The 19188-nt window shown below is 46.8% G+C and overlaps 1 protein-coding gene across 2 annotated transcripts; it reads left to right on the plus strand.

The window, feature by feature from the left end:
• Positions 1–117: 117 nt before the first annotated feature.
• faim2b (Fas apoptotic inhibitory molecule 2b) lies at positions 118–19070 on the plus strand. Of its 2 annotated transcripts, none has more exons than XM_088633596.1 (12): positions 118–464; positions 6439–6604; positions 6691–6794; positions 7189–7253; positions 7811–7864; positions 7960–8010; positions 8621–8660; positions 10864–10901; positions 12381–12468; positions 13297–13392; positions 13700–13753; positions 14934–19070. In XM_088633596.1, the coding sequence occupies exons 1-12, from the start codon at positions 450–452 to the stop codon at positions 15081–15083; spliced, it is 921 nt and encodes a 306-aa protein (XP_088489722.1). In that variant the 5' UTR covers positions 118–449; the 3' UTR covers positions 15084–19070. The 2 variants fall into 2 exon arrangements, with proteins under 2 accessions (XP_088489722.1, XP_088489721.1); XM_088633595.1 differs by lacking the exon at positions 10864–10901 and adding an exon at positions 10737–10774 and having other exon boundaries at positions 121–464.
• The last annotated feature ends 118 nt before the right edge of the window (positions 19071–19188 follow it).

Below are 19188 nucleotides of genomic sequence, written 5' to 3' on the forward strand. Positions count from 1 at the left end.
GGACCTAGTTGCATCACTGAAGTCACACACTGACACACAAACAAAATCCCCCCCCCCTCCTACCCCCCTGTGCTGCTGCCTGGAATGGTACATCCCAGCCTCGCATCAGTGCTGCTGCTCTACCTGGATGTTGCTAGAATGTCCTTTTTAGCACAGGGGAGGGGGGAAGAGAGAGAGAACGAGACTCGCTGGCGTTGGATTAGCCTGTTAGCGCTGTATTACAGGGTCACTTTAATCTCCGCAACAACAGCAGCAGCACGTTTGCAAGCCCGACAAGCCAGATCTCTCCGCAAGACGCAGTTTCTCTCCGGTTCTTGCGTCGCTGCCCGTTCGCCCGGGTCCGAGGACAGGAGGAGAGGGAGCACAAGAAGAGGCTTAATCACCCTCTTGGAAGTAAACACCGCTGAGAAGCCGCAGAGGAGACAGGCAGGCACGCAGGCACTGTGACCATGACCCAGGGGAAGGTAAGGAGTGCTGGCACTGGGATGCGGTAATAACAGCCTGGTGTGGATTTCAGCAGGACCGACTGCAGCATCAATCAGTTTTCAGGCAAGGGTGGGAAAACAGGCTGGGAAGGGGGTTTCATCTGCTTCAGCTGTGCCCTCTGGATAATTGCCAATTAAGATAAGATCACTTTGTCAGCCATATACAATTTCTCGCATTAGGAATTTGTCTTTTTCACATACCCCAGCTTGCTCTCCATGGGACACAGACACACAGGGGGAGAAGCCTGGGGTCAGAGCGCAGGGTCAGCAATTTATACAGCGCCCCTGGAGCAGTTGGGGTGAAGGGCCTCGCTCAGGGGCCCAACGGAGTAGGATTCCTCTGCCGGCCGTGGGGATACGAACCGGCAACCTTCCAGCCACAGGGGCAGATCCTGAGCCACAGAGCCACCACACCGCCATTCAATTAGAGTAATGAATGGAGGATGTGTCGGGAGTGCCCCTTGGGATTACTGAACATGGCTTTTATTATGATGTAACTTGCATGTTGGATCCCTCCCCCCTCCCTCTCTGGGTGCTGGGACAGGTCTGCTTATGGTGTGCAGCTGCAGTTTTCTTGTGTTCGTGGAAGAGTGCCCCCCCTCTCCTCTTTTGGGGGTGCTTGTTAAGACAACGGGGAGCTGGTTGGTGCATGGGGGGGGAGGGGGGCTGGTGGTACTGTGGGAAATTTTCATCGCCCCAAGTTAGCGGACTGTTAATTGTGCCGCCTCTGAGGAGCCCCTTCACGGCGACACTATGTTTTTGAAGACGTTAGTTTAGCTGTGTTCATGCACAGAGGGGCTGTTTAGACGGCTGAAGAAACCAGGTTTCAGGCTGCAGGAGTTAACCGCTCAAGTTCATGTCTGTCTGTCCTCTGCGCAGAGCCCAGAGCTCTCCTGCTCATGTGCCGCTACAGCACGTGCTGATCAGAGATGGAGGAGGAGCGACTGTAGGAGGAAACACTCCAGAGACTGCAAGATTTGTTTTACTGCTACGTTAAGTTATACCAGCAAGCACAGACGTAGGTACAATAACAGTGTCTCCAGTAACTGGCTCCAGAGCTTTCCAAGCTGAACTGAAAAGCCCCCCCTCTCCCTCGCCACAAGCAGCTACAGGACATGGTAACTCAGCTGTGTCTCTGATCACGCAGCCTGCTCTCGTGCCTCTCCCACCTCTCCCCTCGGTGGGAGGTGGTCACTGTGCAGGGTGACTGAGTCCCTGCTCTTATGTCCCTTTGCCGGACTGGAAGAGATGGAATACAGACAGCGGCATGCCTGGGTGTATGTTGTGGGGGCCTTTTTTTCAGATGCTGGTATTGTATCCATTCGTGCTTGCAGTTGTTATTTCATGGAGCATTAAAACAAATCTTGCAATTCTCTGCAGTGTGTGCTCCCACAGTCCCCCTCCTCCGTCTCTGGTCAGCACGGGCATATTTCATGTAGCTTTTGAAAAAGCAATCATCATTTTGTTGAAAGTCGCTCCTGAAAGAGGGGACGTTGCGGGTTCTTTTTCAAAGCTGGACTGGGCTCTGTAGCGAACTGCTCCACCGTTTTTGTGTGTGTGTCTGTGTGTGTGTGTCTTTCTCCTGCTCTCTGGAGCTCCGGCTGTGCAGAGCTGGAGGGGAGTGCCCTCGGAGATGGGAGCCCCAGCAGGACCAGAGGCAGGAGACCGCGGGAGCTGCCACATCTCCGATCCCAGGGGTTGATTGCGCGAGTTTCTTCCGCTGGTTGGCTGGGGTGGTGCAGGTTTCCTCCTGAGCCACGTCACCGAGGCTGATGGGAAGAGTGATGTCTCCTGTGCCTGGCGCACAGTACAGACGACAAGTTGGTTCACAGGCCAGCAGTAATTACACATTGGGCTTGGGGTCTTAGGTGTTTACTTTTGAACATATGATGCTCTCTTCAACGTGCTGTGAACCAACTGGGTTGCATAATGAAAAACTCAAAAATCCCATAATTCTGACACAAGGGACAGAAGGCCGGCTGGTCTTGGCTCTGTGCTTGTCCTGTGTTGTGTTTTGTAATGAGAACGCAGCTGTCAGGCGACGCTGGTCAGTTTGGCTCGGGTCTCGTCCGTCCAACAGCCTCATCTTGCCTGCAGCAATCTTTTCGCTTCCGGTTGGTTTTTCTGTGCGTCGTGCAAGGGCTCGGCAGACAGCTGAAAGTTTTTTTGGCATTTAACTCCCCCCTACCTGTGCGCTGTTTGATAAAGCACGAATTCTGGTTTAAGGTGAAGTGTGCTTCCTGAAAATACATGCTGAAAAATTCACGCATTAGCTATTCACAGAAATAAATTCAATTAACAACTTGGAATTAGCTGATTGCCTTCCTTGTGGCTCTCCAGGCGTCTCTGGTCCTGTGAGGTCCCTAGTAAGAGATGTAGGAAGTGAATGGACAATCCCTGTGAAAGGTGAATTCACAGCTTTCCTGTGCTCTGGGGTGTATCATGGTCTCCAGCACAGAGCACAGCTCTAATTCTAAATTAATCAGCCTGTGTGTTTACACTTACGATTTCCTTGTTTCTGCCTGCTGTGTTAGTATGGCTGCCTGCTATAGTTATAGTCTGGTAACTGCTCTGGGACATTAAACTTATTCATTTGGCTGATTATCCAAAGCCACGTGCTGTACAATAAGAGGACTGTTGTGTACAGCTCTTCAAGAGCTGAGGACTGTAAAGGGGACGTTTGACAGCTATATCATCTAGAAGAGAGAAAACACAACGTTTCGGCTGTGAAGCCTTCTGAAACTTTGTGTTTTCTCTCTTTTCTTTTCAGCACTGAATAAACCTATTACTTGTTCCTTTGCAGACTGCGCATGCTGACGCAGCTACCCACCTGAACTATATCATCTAGAGCTGACCAATTTCTGGTGTGCCTGTGTCTCGGGCAGGTACAAGCCCTTACATTATTGGAGCCAGGGGCAGGTCAATAACACTCCGATCATTGAAGGATGAGCTCGTTACCTTGACGGATCACGCTGATTAAGAGCAGGAAGAGAAGCTGGGAATGTTCGGTGGACTGCGGAGGCGTGCGCGCCACTGTGCATCTGAAATCACAGTGCATGCTGGACTGATAATATACTTGATTGGCCCTGGAACATTGTGCCCACACTGCGGCTCCACGCCTGAGTACATTCTGCTGAACATACCAGCTCGCCATCTGAGAACTGGTGCAGCTTAGGGGTGGCTTTGTGGTGTAACGGGCGATTTGGGAATTTCTGCCAAATCTAATCCCCCAGCAGAGATCCCAGGCCCCTCCCCTGCCTCTGCTCTCTGGAAGGCTCTCGTTCCTCTCCTGATACTGTGGGGTGATTGGTGCAGCCCCAGAGCAGAAAGATCTAGAAACAGGAAAACAAAAGGCCTTAAAGAAAGAGGTTGGATCAAAGACTTAAAAGATGAGCTGAAGTAAGAACTTAATACCATTAACCTGTTAAGAAGCACTGGGGTCCTCTGGGGCCCTGACCACAGCAGCTGAACTCTCCTCTAACGTATAGACGTTCACCCAGTGAGCAGGGGTGCTCATGCCTAGGCACAGAGCATATTATTTTGAAACACAACAGGGAAAATGCAAGAAAAGCCTACCTCCCTTAAGAACACTTCTTCGGTCCCTCAAAACCGGGCAGCTAATCTTTGCCTTTAATGAAAATCATGTCCCACCTCGTATTTCGCGTATGGGCAGGTGTGCAATCCCAGAGGCCTCGGTTTCATGGTTGTCAAATCATTACCTGACCAATCATGTTCCTCTGACTGGTCAGGTGACCGAGGGAGGCAGGACATGCCTTCTGGGGAATGTGGTTGAGATAACAATCTCCAGCTTTTCTCCTCCAACAATTCTGCTGCAGGAAATGCACCCCAATCTGTGACAAAAATGTCGGAGCTCTGAACCTGGACAACAAAAGTGTGCTTGATAAGTTGAAAGGTCAGTAGCGTGCAGTCTGTTTTTGCTTTTGATGTGGTGGGGCCATGCCTGTTCATAAAATAAATAGCAGCAATTTTGACTAGAGGAGGAAAAGGGAAAAATCCAGGTAGACGTCCAAGTTGAGGGACACTCCTGGAACATTAGGGACAGCTGACAGGTGTGGCCTGTTCCCATGTAATCACAAAAGACCAGGAAGGCCTCATGCAGCGGCGGCCAGAAATATCCTTTAATAACTCCCAGCTGGAACCAGCCCTGAGGGAATGAACTGAACGGAATTAGTTAGGAGCACCAGAGCAACAAAAAAGGGCATTGACTCTTGCCTGTGGCTGATAATAATTTTAAAAAGATGCTAAAAGAATGAAAAGCCCAGACACTTGCCAGTCCCCACCCCCATCTAGAACTGCTGACTTCAACATCTGGAAGAATCCGGCAGAAATAGAGCAAGAAGCAGCCCATGGAATTATGGAAAGGGAGGAAAGGCTGGGGGGCAAGCCATTGTTTACGGACAGATTAGCCAGATGGATGTGCTGCTGTGTTACATAAGAGCCCCTGCCAATTAAGGCCTGCCAGGAACTCAGCCCAGGCAGGGATGTGTGTTTGAGGAACCACAGAAAATCCAGAATGAAGAAGGGGCTCACTGGTTTCATTCTGCCTGCTTGTAGCTCCATCTGAGGCTCAGGGAGACAGGCTCTGACAGTCTGAACACTTCTCCACTTTTTTGTTGCTCTGTGTCTAGGAGCACAGGCCCTGAAGCCTGTTAATCTTTATTGCCCCCTAGGGGATTTTTTTTATGGATGCACAATTCTTCTGTACATCTGAATACATCACAAAATATTCATCACATCTGTTGCACATGCAGAACTCGTTACAATATAGTCATGACATGTTGCACATTGAGTTTGTTACAGCATAATCGGTTTTTACTGACAGAATTTACCTTTGTCATTTATTTGTATTAATACTTTAAAAGATAAGGGAATAAATCAATATCTGTATATATTTGAACTAGATTTGGGAACCCTAAAACACTAAAACAAAGCAGATGACACTCAGAATTAAGAATATGAAGAGGGTGTGATATTTTTTTCTGTCTCATCGTGGGTTGTTCAAAAGCTGTCTGCAAGGAGTGCTGCTTCACTCCCATAACCTTCACTGCTGTCTGGACAAGACGGGTGATTTTTATATCTGAACCGAACTGATAAATTACCAGACATCACTGTTATACCATATCCAATAACAGTCTCAATGACAGGATGGAAAAAGAGGAACATTATTTCCTTTTCAAGTTCAAACACTCTTAGCCTTCATGAAAAATACAAATGTTGCTGAACTCTGAGCCTGAAAAGTCCAGCTCAGGTTGCTGTACATAGTCTTTTTTTCAAAATACTTATAAGAATTAACCTGGGTAAACGTTCCTTATGAACTAGTAATAGGTTTATTCCATGATGAAAAGAGAAGAAACAAAACATGACGTTTCGGCAGCGGAGCACCTGAAGAAGGCTCCACAGCCAAAACGTTGTGTTTCCTTTCTTCTTTTTGTTCCTTTGCAGCCTAGGCATGCTGACGCAGCTACCCACCTGAACTACTTCCTTATGAACTTACTACCACAATAATAAGTATGAGTGGTCACCAACACTTTTGGGGTTGAATTTCTTTAGTTTTTTTTCTCATTCTGTATCATTCACAATGTTCTGTCTGTGCTGTTTCTTAAGGCTGCGGATTTTCCACAGAGACCAGGTTTGGAGGGTGACTCCGCCAGCACCAGGGCTCGCTGAAAAGCCTTAGGTCCTAGCTAGAGAGAGATGATCTCACTCACTGTCTCCTTCACCTCCTTGATCAGTCTCCTTATTTCTCCGGCAGTCCATTTTATAACCACTTTATCCAATTCAGGGCTGTGGGGGAGCCAGAGCCTATCCCAGTAAGCAGCGGGGGCAAGGCAGGATGCACCCTGGACAGGGGCGGGCCCCCTTCTGGAAGTGTGATTGGTCGAGAGACAGGCTTGTGATTGGCTCATGACATGTCTCCCGTTTGGTTGTCCAGATCTCGGTGACAAACAAGCCAGCCAATGGGACAGAGGGAGGAGGGGCTGTGCCCACAGCCCCACCCAGCTATGAGGAGGCAACAGCAGGAGACAACAAGACCGGGGTGTCGCCCCCACCCCCTCCCAGCGTCCCCCTGCACCCCAGCTGGGCTTACGTGGATCCCAGTGAGTGTTGTGACCCTCCCCTCATCTCTCCCTCTCTCTGCTGATTGGTCAGACTCTGGTCTCAACCCTCTCTCTGTCCTTCTCAGACTCCAGCCCTAGCTACAGCAGCGGCGGTTACCATGGTGACGGCGAGATGCTCACCGAGTTCAGCTGGGACGACAAGAACATCCGCCGCATTTTCATCCGGAAGGTACGGGGCAGCGTGACGGGAGTCCCCTGCCCGCCTGCCTCCACATGACCTATTCCCGTTATCCCGCACACAATTCCTCCCCTTCTGGGTCTTCGCCACTCTCCCTGGCTCTCCCAGTGTCCCTGTCCGCTCCCTAGCTGCTCTGCTGCCTTGCCCTCAAGTTATTCCTTGAGTTATTCCGGCCTGGAGATCCGATTCAGTGGGGTTGGGGGGGTTAGGCTGAGGTCCCAGTCTGCGGTTGTTAACGCACACCCTCGGGGTCAGGTTTTGGGGAGACCGGGGGTTAAAACCCACTTGGGGGGGAGCTGTAGCTCTGGGAGGGCACTCTCTGTGGATTGGCGTGACGGCGTGCTCCTGCTCCAGATGTGCGTGACAGCTGTGCTCTGTGCTGCAGGTCTACACGATCCTGATGATCCAGCTGCTGATCACCGTGGCCATCGTCGCCCTCTTCACCTTCTGGTGGGTGTCTCGGCAGGTGACGGTGCGCTTCAGGCACAGGGACAGATACGGAACTAGAGGCCCTTCCAGTCCAGGTCACAGCAGAGCTTTGCTCCGACAAAGCCCTGCGGTTATTTCATTGACACTTACTACGGGGATCAATGCGTCTAGGGGCTGGCTGAAACACAAACCTGCAGTGGACTGGATTGGACTGTAGCCCTGATCCAGTATTGTGTGCTTGATGTGTGCATCTCTGAGTAAGAGAAGTATTTCCAAATGCCTGTGTCTGTAAGAGTACACCGTGCTTACATACCACAATATGTGCAGTGTCTGTGTAGCCTAGTGAGTTTGCAGTATATCCATCTACCTTGATAACAGCTTATTCCAAAACAGTGTTGCCATTGTACACAGTGTGTATTTTTAATTCAATAGTGTATCTGACATGTCCTGTCTGTCCCGTGAGTTTGCAGTATATCCATCTACCTTGATAACAGCTTATTCCAAAACAGTGTTGCCATTGTACACAGTGTGTATTTTTAATTAAATAGTGTATCTGACATGTCCTGTCTGTCCCACAGTGAGCCAGTGAGGATCTATATTCAGTCCAACCCCGGCTGGTACTGGGCTTCCTAGTAAGTGCATGCAGATTTTGTTGTTTTTATTTACATTGCATCATCATTATTGCTAATATTCATTGATAACATTAACCTGTTTTGTTTGTTAACAGCGCAGTGTTCCTTGTCACCTACCTGACCCTGTCTTGCTGCCCGGGACCCAGGTGCGTATTTTTCTTACAACAGAAGTCACTCAGTCTAGTCTTCCTGATGTCCTCCCTTAATTCAGTTCATACTACTGCACCCTGTGGGTGGGTAATATCAGGATCAGCACCCCACAGGTGGGTAGTGTCATGATTGGGGCCTCACAGGCAGGTAATATCTGGATTGGCACCCTGCAAGCAGGTAGTGTCACGAATGGCACCCTGCAGACAGGTAGTGTCAGGACTGGCACTCCGCAGGTGGGTAGTGTCAGGATTGACACCCTGCTGGTGGGTAAAGTCAGGATTGACATCTCGCAGGCAGGTAGTTTCAGGATTGACACCCTGCTGGTGGGTAGTGTCAGGATTGACCCACAGGTGGGTCATGTCAGGATTGGTGCCCTGCAGGTGAGTTTTGAATATGTTGGTTTGCTGTGCACGAGAGGTCACGGTTGCACGAGAATCATCATTGGTGCCTTGCAGGCAGGTTGAATCTTGATTGGCACCCTGCAGGCACTACCTGCCAGGATTGGTGCCTTGCAGGTGGGTTTTGAATATGTTGGTGTGTGCAGTCCTTTGCACGAGGGGCTGGTATGTCTGACCTGGCCTGTGTTCTTCTCTTCTTCTATTACAGGAGACAGTTTCCCTGGAATCTGATCCTGCTGGCTGTCTTTGTGAGTATAAGGCACTCAGTCCTGACATCTGTGCCACAATCTTCTCCCACTGTGGCTTCCTGTCACATTAAAGCTATTTCTGCTTTGCAGTAATCTGTGTTAATACAGAGTGTATAAATACACTGTGCTCTGATTGGTATATAAATACAGGCTGTATAACTAGACCATGTGACTGGTAATATTACACTGCTAATCTCTCTTGGTAGTGAATGGTAGCTGCATATTTCAGTGCAGAAATTTTCTGTATGTACAAAGACATGAAAACTGTCACTTTGTATGATGAAGGAGTTCATTCACTGGAACGCTGTAAGATCCTGAGAATGATTAAGTGTTGAATGTACTTGAATGGTGACACATTGGAATAGTTTAACAAGCACTTTGTTTATATACCACATTAAAAAGGCAAAGTCATTTGCCCTCTGGTGTAATAAATATGTTTGGACTGGGCGGCAGTGGAAGAAAACTCAGTTGTTTTGAATATAAAAAGAAAAAAGAGCAGTATCATAAAAAAGCAGTACCATAAAAACTTTTTATGGGATTTGAAGTGAAATTGAGTGGCTTTGAGTGGGGTGTCCAGAAAAGCACTATATAAGTGTAAGCAATTATTATTATTATTATTATTATTATTTTTAATTGGAACACCAGACAGTTTGAGACACGTACAAAAAACGCACCTGTGCATTATGTGTGCACTCTGGTACATTAGGAGGGTATTTTAAAGACGAGAGGGTCCTCAGGACTGTGCGGGCCACGGGGAGAGACAGATTGAGGGCAGAGTAGTGTCAGCACGTTGAGGATTAGGTGTCCTAATGACTGGGGCTCTGAGCTTATTCTCTGTTCTACAGAAACCTCAGCCTCCTGCATTATTGACAACAGAAAAACCAAGAGCTGAACTGCAGCAGGAGCACTGCTAGGACAACATGATTTCATACTTCATATGATGTCATAGCTGCTGCCTAGTATCATACAGACCTGTGACCAGGCCTGATCTGGAGTTGTTAACTGCTGTGGGACTACCTACCAGTAACGACATATTGCAATTTAAGCCGATCACCATGTGCTCATTCCAGGGCTCCTGGAAAAAAAAAAGACGTATTATTTTAGCAATGTAACATTTTGTCAATTTGTATTAAAGCTGTAGTATATGAGAAAAGTGTAACACTGGTAAAATTTGGAGTGCAGAATGTAATACTACTACTATTAGTATTACCGATAGTATTAGTACTACTAATAGTACTACTACTAATAATAACTGTGTGGCAAACAATCACAGTTTTAAAAAAACTGTTTTTTTGTGATCCATTTGTGACCTCTTCTTCTTTAAACCCACAATCCCTGTGTTTGAATTCCACTGATGAGCTGTGGGAGAGATGACTGACTGGCTGACAGCACTGAGAAGATACCCAGTCATAGGAGCACGCTCTCCAGAGTCAAATAAAGAATGCTGTCTTGAGAATCATCAGTGTGCATGTAATTGCAAGTTAGATGTCATTTCACATTAGACGAGACACAGTGCATTTTTAAATCCAACCAGATAAACCCTTTTTCTGGGCAGGCATGAATCACTTCAAATCTCACAGAGCTTACATGGCAATTAGAATACCTAATAGTAAGGTATTAATAAATGGTTTGTATAATCAATCTACAGTATAAATTGTAATTACAGTTACAGTTAATGATTTAAATTAAGTAGGTAAATCTAACTATAGTTAGAGTTCAGAGAACCCCCACATTTGGGTTTCCAGGAATATCATGAGCTGTTGCTTAAAACTATGGCGCGTAATAATGAGCTCAACTCTGACCTCCTGTGAAATGCATTTGGATGTGAAATTGGAAGTGTTTGTTCTGAGTGATCCTTGTTATTTTATTTAGTCTTAGCAAGAGAGGGGGGTTCAGTAGTTGTGTCAGTTAATAGACAGTAGGTGCAGCTTGTGTATTAAGGGACAGTATGTGAGTGAGTGTGCACTGCCCACTCTTTACAGTGTTGTGCACTGAGGGAGGGCTAGGGTTGGGATTAATTGTTTGACTGGGACTTCATTGCTCTTGCTGACTAACGTGTCTCCCCTCCTGTTCCAGACCCTGTCTCTCTCCTATATGACAGGGATGCTGTCCAGGTAGAGTGCCTTCCATCTTGAGCGTTAGCCTTGCTCTCACTGTCCTGTGTTTCTCTGTGTTCTGTTTGCATGCTCTCGCTCTGCCTCAGACTCTCAGCATGGCCAGCATGATGGCCTTCGTGTCCAGGTAACGTCTGCCTCTTGCATTGGGCACCAGGAACCATGGGAGCCTAGCTGTGGAGACCACAGCGCACATCTGTACAGCTGATTGCTGCTGTTCTGCCTGGCTGTGTTACAGATGATGCTCCATGGGACTCCTCATTTGGCTAAGTCAATAAAGGATCTCACATGGGATGAAGGTTAAACAGCCCAAATGCTGCCTATTGCAGGGGATTTTAGCCTTTCTGCATCATTATGTCACAAGTAGATAATGTGGGAGACCTGGGGGACAGGGGCGGCCAAGATGGGAAAATTTTAATAGGGGGGTTGTAGGGAAACAAACACATAAACGTAGCCATAAAGGAAGAAACCAAATGGGCTTTTTATTTTCAGGGAGGGAGAAAAAGCTCCAGAATAAAGCATAGCTCTGTCCAAGCTCTACTTCTACATCGATGGTCTGCTAATACAGCCGGGCAGCTCAGCTGTTTACCAGCTCCAAACCAAGTCTGATTCACAAAACTTTCTTCTAAAACTCTGAACAATTCATGGGCTTGTCTGTCACTTGTCCCTTCCCCCTCTGAAGCATTTTCTCTAAAGCGAGCGTCACACTACATGACTCAACACGACTTCTAATCGGAGAGCATATCAAATTTGACGACTGCCGTTCCTGAATCTCGCTGCCTTTTCTGTCCTAGAGGGTGTCAAATTATACGACTAGGAATTGCAGGGGGTGACTAATTACACGATTCCCTCACGACTTTCCACCACGGTACCAAACCTCGCATTGCGCCGTGAAAGTACCGCGAGGTCGCCTCGTTTTGGCAGCCAATCAACGTGGAGCACGAAAGTAAGCAAAAACAACAAACACAAAACGACAAACACGAAACATTGAACAGACATCTATGCTGCCTACAAAGTTCGACGAGCCTCTCCTCCATGTTCACAGTCCAGAACACTCGCTCTCCTTCTTTCCCTGCAGCTGCACTGTTTGCATTGTACTTCCGGTTGACTGTCGCCGACACTAGAGCCCACCCCTACGACTTGCGCCTGGAAACCAGTTTAATTTTCTTGTAGCGAGTCGCAGAGAGTCCTAGGGGCTGTTAAGTAACTGGGGGTGTCACCCTACTGACGGTAACGGACGCGCGCTGTGACTCTCTACAACTCGCTGTGATTTTCTTACGATTATGAAAATGAAGGCTAGGACTGGAAATCCTAGGAACAGTCGTGTAGTGTGATGCTGGCATAAGACGTTCTGCCCTTCTCCTAGACAGCAGACTTTGATGGGCAACTGGAAGTTTCTGCTTCCTGGTTTTTGAATGCCACCCACGGGGTCTTCCACCCCATGGTGAGGTGACTGAAGATGGCAGGTTATTCCCCCATTGCCTTCTGGAGAATGTAGTCCAGACAAAAATCTTCTTCCTGTTTCTACCTGCTCTTACAGCAGATACATAAGTAAGCATGCTGTGTGCTGTTTCTGACTGCTGTCTCACTATGTCTGTCTCCACAGCTACTACAACACCAAATCGGTGATACTGTGCCTGGGTATCACTGCCCTGGTCTGTCTGTCTGTAACCATCTTCAGCTTCCAGACCAAGGTGAGAAATAGGAGGCATCACAGGGATTGCTGCTCAACCAGACTGTGTGTATTTACAGTATATATGTGCGTTTGATCTCACATATTCAAACACTCTGCATCTGTTTCTGCAATTTCACAGTCCAGCAGGTGTTGTCGGGCTCCTTAACTCCAGTTCTTAAGAGCCAGTTTTTATAGGTCCCTCAAATTTTATAGGTATTTTCAAAGAATCAACAGCTGGAGAAATCAAGCTAACGGTCAGCTGAATTGGGTCATTAATTGCAGAGAAAGCCTGCAGAGACTGCAGCCTCGCTGGACTGGAGTTGTGCACCACAGTCTTCAACCATCAGCTGCAAGAGACCTGCTCTAGAAGGTTAAACGGGTCTGGTACTTAATTAAGCATTAACTGAGCTCGTTAGTCCCTCTTCTTGAAGTATTGAGATGTTGATGTTTTAAGGAGACCTACAATGACCACTGGACAGTTCCCCTGGAAGGCTGGACTTGATAAGCCCCAAGGGGTAGTGTATTGTCTGTGTTTTACGATTGTTACATAGTGTAGCATTACAGTTAGTTGTATAGACTAGCAATTCAATTCCTTTACTGTTCACATGATCTTTACTGATTGAAATGGTCTTTACCATCAGGAACTATCACATCCATTAATCATTTAATCAAGTGATTGGCTAAATTAATTAACAGGGTGCTTGGGAAGGGGATGACAGTGTCTAGGTTTATACAATTGGTAGACTGAGTGATCTTTCAGTTCAGGGGCTGGATTGTGTGTGTCTCAGTGCAACGTGTGAGCTCTCAGTAAGCATCTCTCTCTCTCACTCTCTGTCAATCTGTGCAGTTTGACTTCACCTCGTGTCAGGGCGTGCTTTTTGTCCTGGTGATGGTGCTCTTCTTCAGCAGCATCATCCTCTCCATTGTCCTCCCCTTTGGATATGTGAGTATCCCCGCTTCCCCCACAATATGCACCTCCACAGCATGACCCCTGACCCCCATCCTGAACTTTCACATCACCTCTATTCTTAAATCCTAACCTCTGTCTATCCCTAATGCTTAGCCCCACAGTGAAAGCTTCTAAAACCCTAAAAGTCTTCCTCTTTATTGAGGATTTAATCTTTTGGCTGACAGCAGTGGTCCATTGGTAATTCATTGGTAACCCCTGACCTTATGTCTAATCTTAACCCTTTGATCACATGATGACCCTTGACCTTTGACCTGCTCTCTGACCCTGTGCTCTGTTGCAGGTGCCCTGGCTGCATGGGCTCTACGCTGTGCTGGGAGCCATACTCTTCACAATGGTGAGTGTGCACAGAGTAGCAGACAGGTAGAGGGCACAGGTGGGAGGGAGGTGTATTATGACATTAACACTCTCTCTTCTACTCACTTTTTTAAGTGAATACTTCATGAACAGCGTTGCCCAAAGTTTGAAGATCACAAGGATTTATTTCAGTGCTCGTGTACTTCAAACAGTGTTTGGGGCACTTTACCGGGTAAAAACAAAGAACACACAACAAAGATAAAAATAAAATCAAAATAACATGAAAGAGAAGTAAAGAAGCAAAGATAGAGATACAACATGTAGAAAAAGGAAAAAGGAGAAAAGACAGACACCAATGAAAAGCCTGACTGAGTCTAGGTTTAAGATTAAAACAGAATGGTAAAAGAAATTATATTGCATGCAATAGCCAGCGTGAATAAATATACAGTAATGTACTGTTAGAAAAGTCCTCAGGACGCTAAGCAGGTGTGACCGTCACAGTCCCGCGCAAGCTTGTGCCCTCGCCGCTCCACACCCATCGGTTCAAGAGATCTTAATCTTAAATAAAGCGTCCTGGGTCTCCTCTCCCTGCTTCCCCTCTGTATCTTCAGTTTCATATCTTAAATTCAAAGAGTTTTAATTGCCTGAATGATGGGTCTCAGAGTTTTACTAAGCAGTGACAAGGAGAGGAGTGTTTCCAAACGCCGGCAGGCATATCACCCTGCAGCTCACAGCTGGCAGCCCACTGGAGCTCATCAGGTGTGAGCCTGGTGTGTCCCCCGAGGGGAGGCCTCCTGGGAAAAAGTAAGGTTGGTGCTGGAAGAGGTGTTAGTGGGGCCAGCAAGGGGCGCTCACCCTGCAGTCTGTGTGGGTCCTAATGCCCCAGTGTAATGATGGGGACACTGCACTGTAAAAAACAGATGATACTTAAAACTGTCCTGACTATCCAGTTCTCTGTGGTCATTAAAAATCCCAGGGCCTTTCTTGAAAAAAGTAGAGTATTACCCCCACTCTCCTGGCCAAATTTTGATAGCTGATGTCTGGTGAGCGGACTGGTGCATTATCTAGGTAGGTGCTACACATTGGTGTTGATAGTGGGATTCCCCGTTACCTGCAAAGTGCTTTGAATTGAGTGTCCAGAAAAGTGCATAAGGAATTATTATTATGTCTGACAATATCATTATTAGCTGATGATGACTATTTCTCTCCATCTCTCTCAGTTCTTGGCATTTGACACCCAGCTGCTGATGGGAAACCGGCGCTATGCTATGAGCCCTGAGGAGTACATATTTGGGACGCTCAACATTTACCTGGACATCATCTATATCTTCAGCTTCTTTTTGCAGCTGTTCGGCTCTCAAAGGGAGTGATCCTCCTGTCTGCTCCATCGTCTCCCGCTGGCTGATCTTAGGGATCCATGATACCCCCAGATCCTAGGCTTGCCTGCATCTAAAGCACCCCTGGCCTGTGTTCGTAAAAGCTTCCTATCTGCTTAGATGTAGTGTCACACTGGCGTATATTTCCATCTGTATTTTTTTTAAAAGTAGCTTTGAAGTAATTACAGTAATGGACCGTACAACCGATTTTTATGTTAATTTTTCTTCGGGATTGCGTAAAAAATAATCTGTAACTTCAATTGCCAATTCTTAGCCAAGCAAAGGGAACAGCTCAGTTGACCAAACGTTTTGACTTCTGTCTTCCTTCGGGATCAACCTGAGGAAAACCCTTTGCCAGTTCAATCAACAAATGTAGGCAGAAATAAATAATCCATCGGCACATTTTTAATTGCTGTTGTTGTCCACTAAAGAAGACAGTGATTCTTTTTTCTCATGGGAGTCTTTAGAATTAGGAAAATGTTTTGAGGAAAGATGAATGAAAATAGGAAAAAACAGCTGATAAAAGAAGCTGAACTGGCCAAGTCTTGACCATGAAAACTGCTTTTTTATTTACACAACATCCTTATTTAGTTAATTGGCCCTTGTATTGGGCTTAATTGGTCCAGATTCTCTTTTATTACCTTGATGGCCTAGAGGGACCCCAGTACAGTTAAACTAGTACAGCACAGGTAGTTGGTCATCTAAGATAATGGACCCTGCAACACAGGAAAGTGTGGTTGAAAGATGCATGTCGTTCATTTCTCTTTCCTTTGTGGTAGCACGGTGGCGAGCTGACTTACGGTTCCAGAGTCCTGGGTTTGATTCATGCTTTGTAGTTTGGCTGCCTGTGTGGTGTTTGCATGCCCACCATGTTCCTGTATGTTTGGGTTCAGGGCCCTGTAACTTTTTTGTAGGCATTTCCGTGGTGCTGTGTCCTGTGTGCTGGAGGAACATGGCTAGTTAAAATGTCCGGTTGTGCATACTGGCTATTCAGAAGTTCATGGTCTCTGATGACTGCTTGTGCTTCTCTTGAAATATAAACCAAGATGCATACATTTAAAAACTGCACTTTGTTGGCCCACTCTTGTACCTTGTACAGTATCGCCCACTTCTGTAACGATAGGAGCGCTGTCTTCTTTTGTGTGTGCATTGCTTGTTTTAGCCTGATCTTGCATGCAGAGGACTGTTGGGATTTTCTGGGCGTTCCTGAAGGGTGGGGAAACTAAAAATGCACGCCTGATAAAATGAACAGCACACACGACACAACACCAAGCACACAGTGGAGCAGGCACAAACACATCAGCATGGCCTGGGACAGCTTGGCCTTCGGCGTTTGTGCAAGGCCCGGGTACAGATGCTCATGTGTTTAAATGCCTTTAAGGTTAGACGCTTATGCCACAGGGAATCTGGACTGCATTCCACAGTGTTTTGCTCCTTTTTAAAATGACAAAGCTCTGTGTATATAAACAATCATATATATAAACTTCTGTTTTGGCCTTCTGTGCTGCTGTGTTTGGACTGTATAGCTCCTTTCTCTTCTTGGGCACCCATGCGCTAGACTATACATAAGCTTCTAAAACCCCAGCAAGCTCCTGTGCAGGAATCTGATGGGGGCAGCTGTATTGGGTCTACACACAAGCAGGGAGAGCATGACAGGCTTTGTCTGGGTGAATGCCACACGCCGGTTATTGTTGTGAATGTGCAGCTGGTTATTAGACTCTTCAGTCTGCGGATGTTACAGGGCTGGGGGCGCTGAGCGAGTTTACAGAAGTGACATCACAACCCCTCTGCTGAAATCTAGACAGCGTGAAGCTCTGCCACAGCCAAGCACCCGGGCTTGAGGTGCAGTGGAATTGGCCACTGTTTACAGAGTGGCGCCATGTGGGCTGGAGTCCGCGGGTGACCGGATTTACACCCAGCAGGGGTGGGGAGAGCCGCGCTTGTCCCAGGTGTGGTGTCAAATCCTCTCGTGACACTGGACCCTGTCTTTCGGCATGCTCTGAGCCCATGAGTGGGTGGGATCTAATTCTGGCAGGGGAGGGGGCAGACCTGCCATCATCTCCCACTCTGTATTTCTGTTTGTACTGTCCAGATTTCAGGGAGCTGTGCCCTCAGCTCACTGCCGCCTCCTTTCCTTGAAAGTCGTTTAAAGTTGCACAGCATTCTCTAATGCTGTCAAATTGATTGTGTATTTTCTTCATGTGTTTATTTATATTTTCATGCAAAATCCTGCTCCTGATATTCTGGTCTAGTAGGAGAAATCTGTATAGAGTCTGAGAGGCTGTTCCCCATAGGAATGCTGCACACAGGTGGTAGAATCAACAGGAAAACCTGGAGCACGGCCCCTCAGTTTCCTCAGCACTGACATTCATTTATGTAGCCTGACTGTCCACAGAATACTCAAGAAACAAGCCACCTGCAGATATTTTTCCTGTTGCTCTTCTGTATTTAACTAAGAGAAGGAATGCTGAAGTGATGTACCCACTATCCATAAGAACATGGCTACTAAGGAGAGGAGGCCAAATGGCCTATCTCCTCCCTTGGGTAGTCAGTAGTTAACTGATCCCAGGATCTCATCAACCTGTTTCGTGAAAAAAGCCAGGGTATCGGCTTCAACAGCATGACTGGATAGCTTGTCACATGCTCCCACCACCCTTTGTGTAAAGTAGCACTTAATTGGTGCCTCCTTTTCGTGGTTTGCATTCTGAAATGATGCAGGGTGGGGGACCAAATTCCTGTCCTAAAGGACCACAGTGTTTTGGGATTTTAGCTTATTGACTTTGCTCGGCTCCCTGTTTCCTTCGTCTTTCTCCGCTGGGTGTCCGGCCACGGGTCTTTGACAGCTGCTGGGTTGGATGCTGCAAAAGCTGGACTCCGAGTGGTCCTGGACAGTGTGTCCAGAGGGATAGGTGGATGTTTCATTGTTTCGTTACTTTCAGCCACAGACGTGAGGTGAAGCCAAAATGTACCACCAGCAAAAAGAGTGTGAGTTTAAAACACTGGTCCCTGGCAGCCGGATTTTGTTTCCTGATCTTCTTTCCAGCCCTTCCAGATCTTCACTTCAAAGCCTGAATAAGGCTTAATCAAAACAACCTTTAGCTACTGATTAGCGTTGCTGATGAAACTTAAAAGACTGAGCCCTTGCACGCTTGTGAATTAGGAGTATTGAGTCACAGTGGGAGATGGGGGGACTGAGTAGGGTAGGGTGGGGTGTCCAGTCCTGGTCTTGGACAGCCTTGCTTTTTCCAGGCTTTTATTGCAGCCGAGCTCTGAATGCCCTAATTGGATCAATGCGTTGTTCAATTAGGAGGCATTAGCCTGCTCTCCGGATCTCTGTGCGTTGAATCACACAATGCCTGACCATTCAGCAGATCCAGACCGTCACCTGAGACCTGCATAACTCCGAATATGGAAACATGTGACCCTCATTCTTTCTGACAGCTTCCACCTGTTCAGGGAAAAGACACCTGTCCAAGGAAGACAAGTGTCGAAACATCTGCAACTCGCTTGGCTTCTTGAGCTTTCTGTAGGATTTGTGGGATTTCAGTGTTGAGGTCAAGGGGGGAGTGACCCTGTGGTATTGAATCAGATGAATTTATTTACCTATTTACTGCTTACTTCTGTATTTGTGGCCTTTGGAAAACCAACACTAACACGACGAAGGATAGATGTTTGCATAAAGTTACAAAAGGACCATTACCGTTGTGGTCAGTTCAGAGTCACTTGTATTTTTTCACACTAACAGGGTTGTTTGTATATATAAAATACAGTATATCTACGTGTAGGAGAGAGGAGAGCTTTTTCTGTTTTGTGTGGCCCTATTGCGGAGACTTAGCTTGCTCCTGTGACCGGCTGCTCTGTTGTGCGCACATTGAAACATTAAGATTTTTCTTTCTATTTATTTTTTGAGAGATGAATGAAATATATATATATATTGTATTTTTCTCTACATTGCTAATAAATAATTCAATATTGATTTCATCTACCTTGTTTCACGTGTCTTAATTGCATGTAATGTTACAACATATTGATATACATATAATTTACTTGGAAGAAAACATTCTTATTTGCAAGAGACAAAAGAATGTTTAAAATGATT

The sequence above is a fragment of the Lepisosteus platostomus genome, chromosome 1 (assembly GCF_059453375.1).
Source record: "Lepisosteus platostomus isolate fLepPlt1 chromosome 1, fLepPlt1.hap1, whole genome shotgun sequence".
Taxonomy (NCBI): Eukaryota; Metazoa; Chordata; class Actinopteri; order Semionotiformes; family Lepisosteidae; genus Lepisosteus; species Lepisosteus platostomus.

Coding starts and splice junctions, on each gene's coding strand:
- faim2b (XM_088633596.1), top strand. Junction 8,661..10,863: donor TGATCCTGCTGGCTGTCTTT/GTGAGTATAAGG, acceptor GCTCTGCCTCAG/ACTCTCAGCATGGCCAGCAT. Junction 13,393..13,699: donor TTGTCCTCCCCTTTGGATAT/GTGAGTATCCCC, acceptor GCTCTGTTGCAG/GTGCCCTGGCTGCATGGGCT.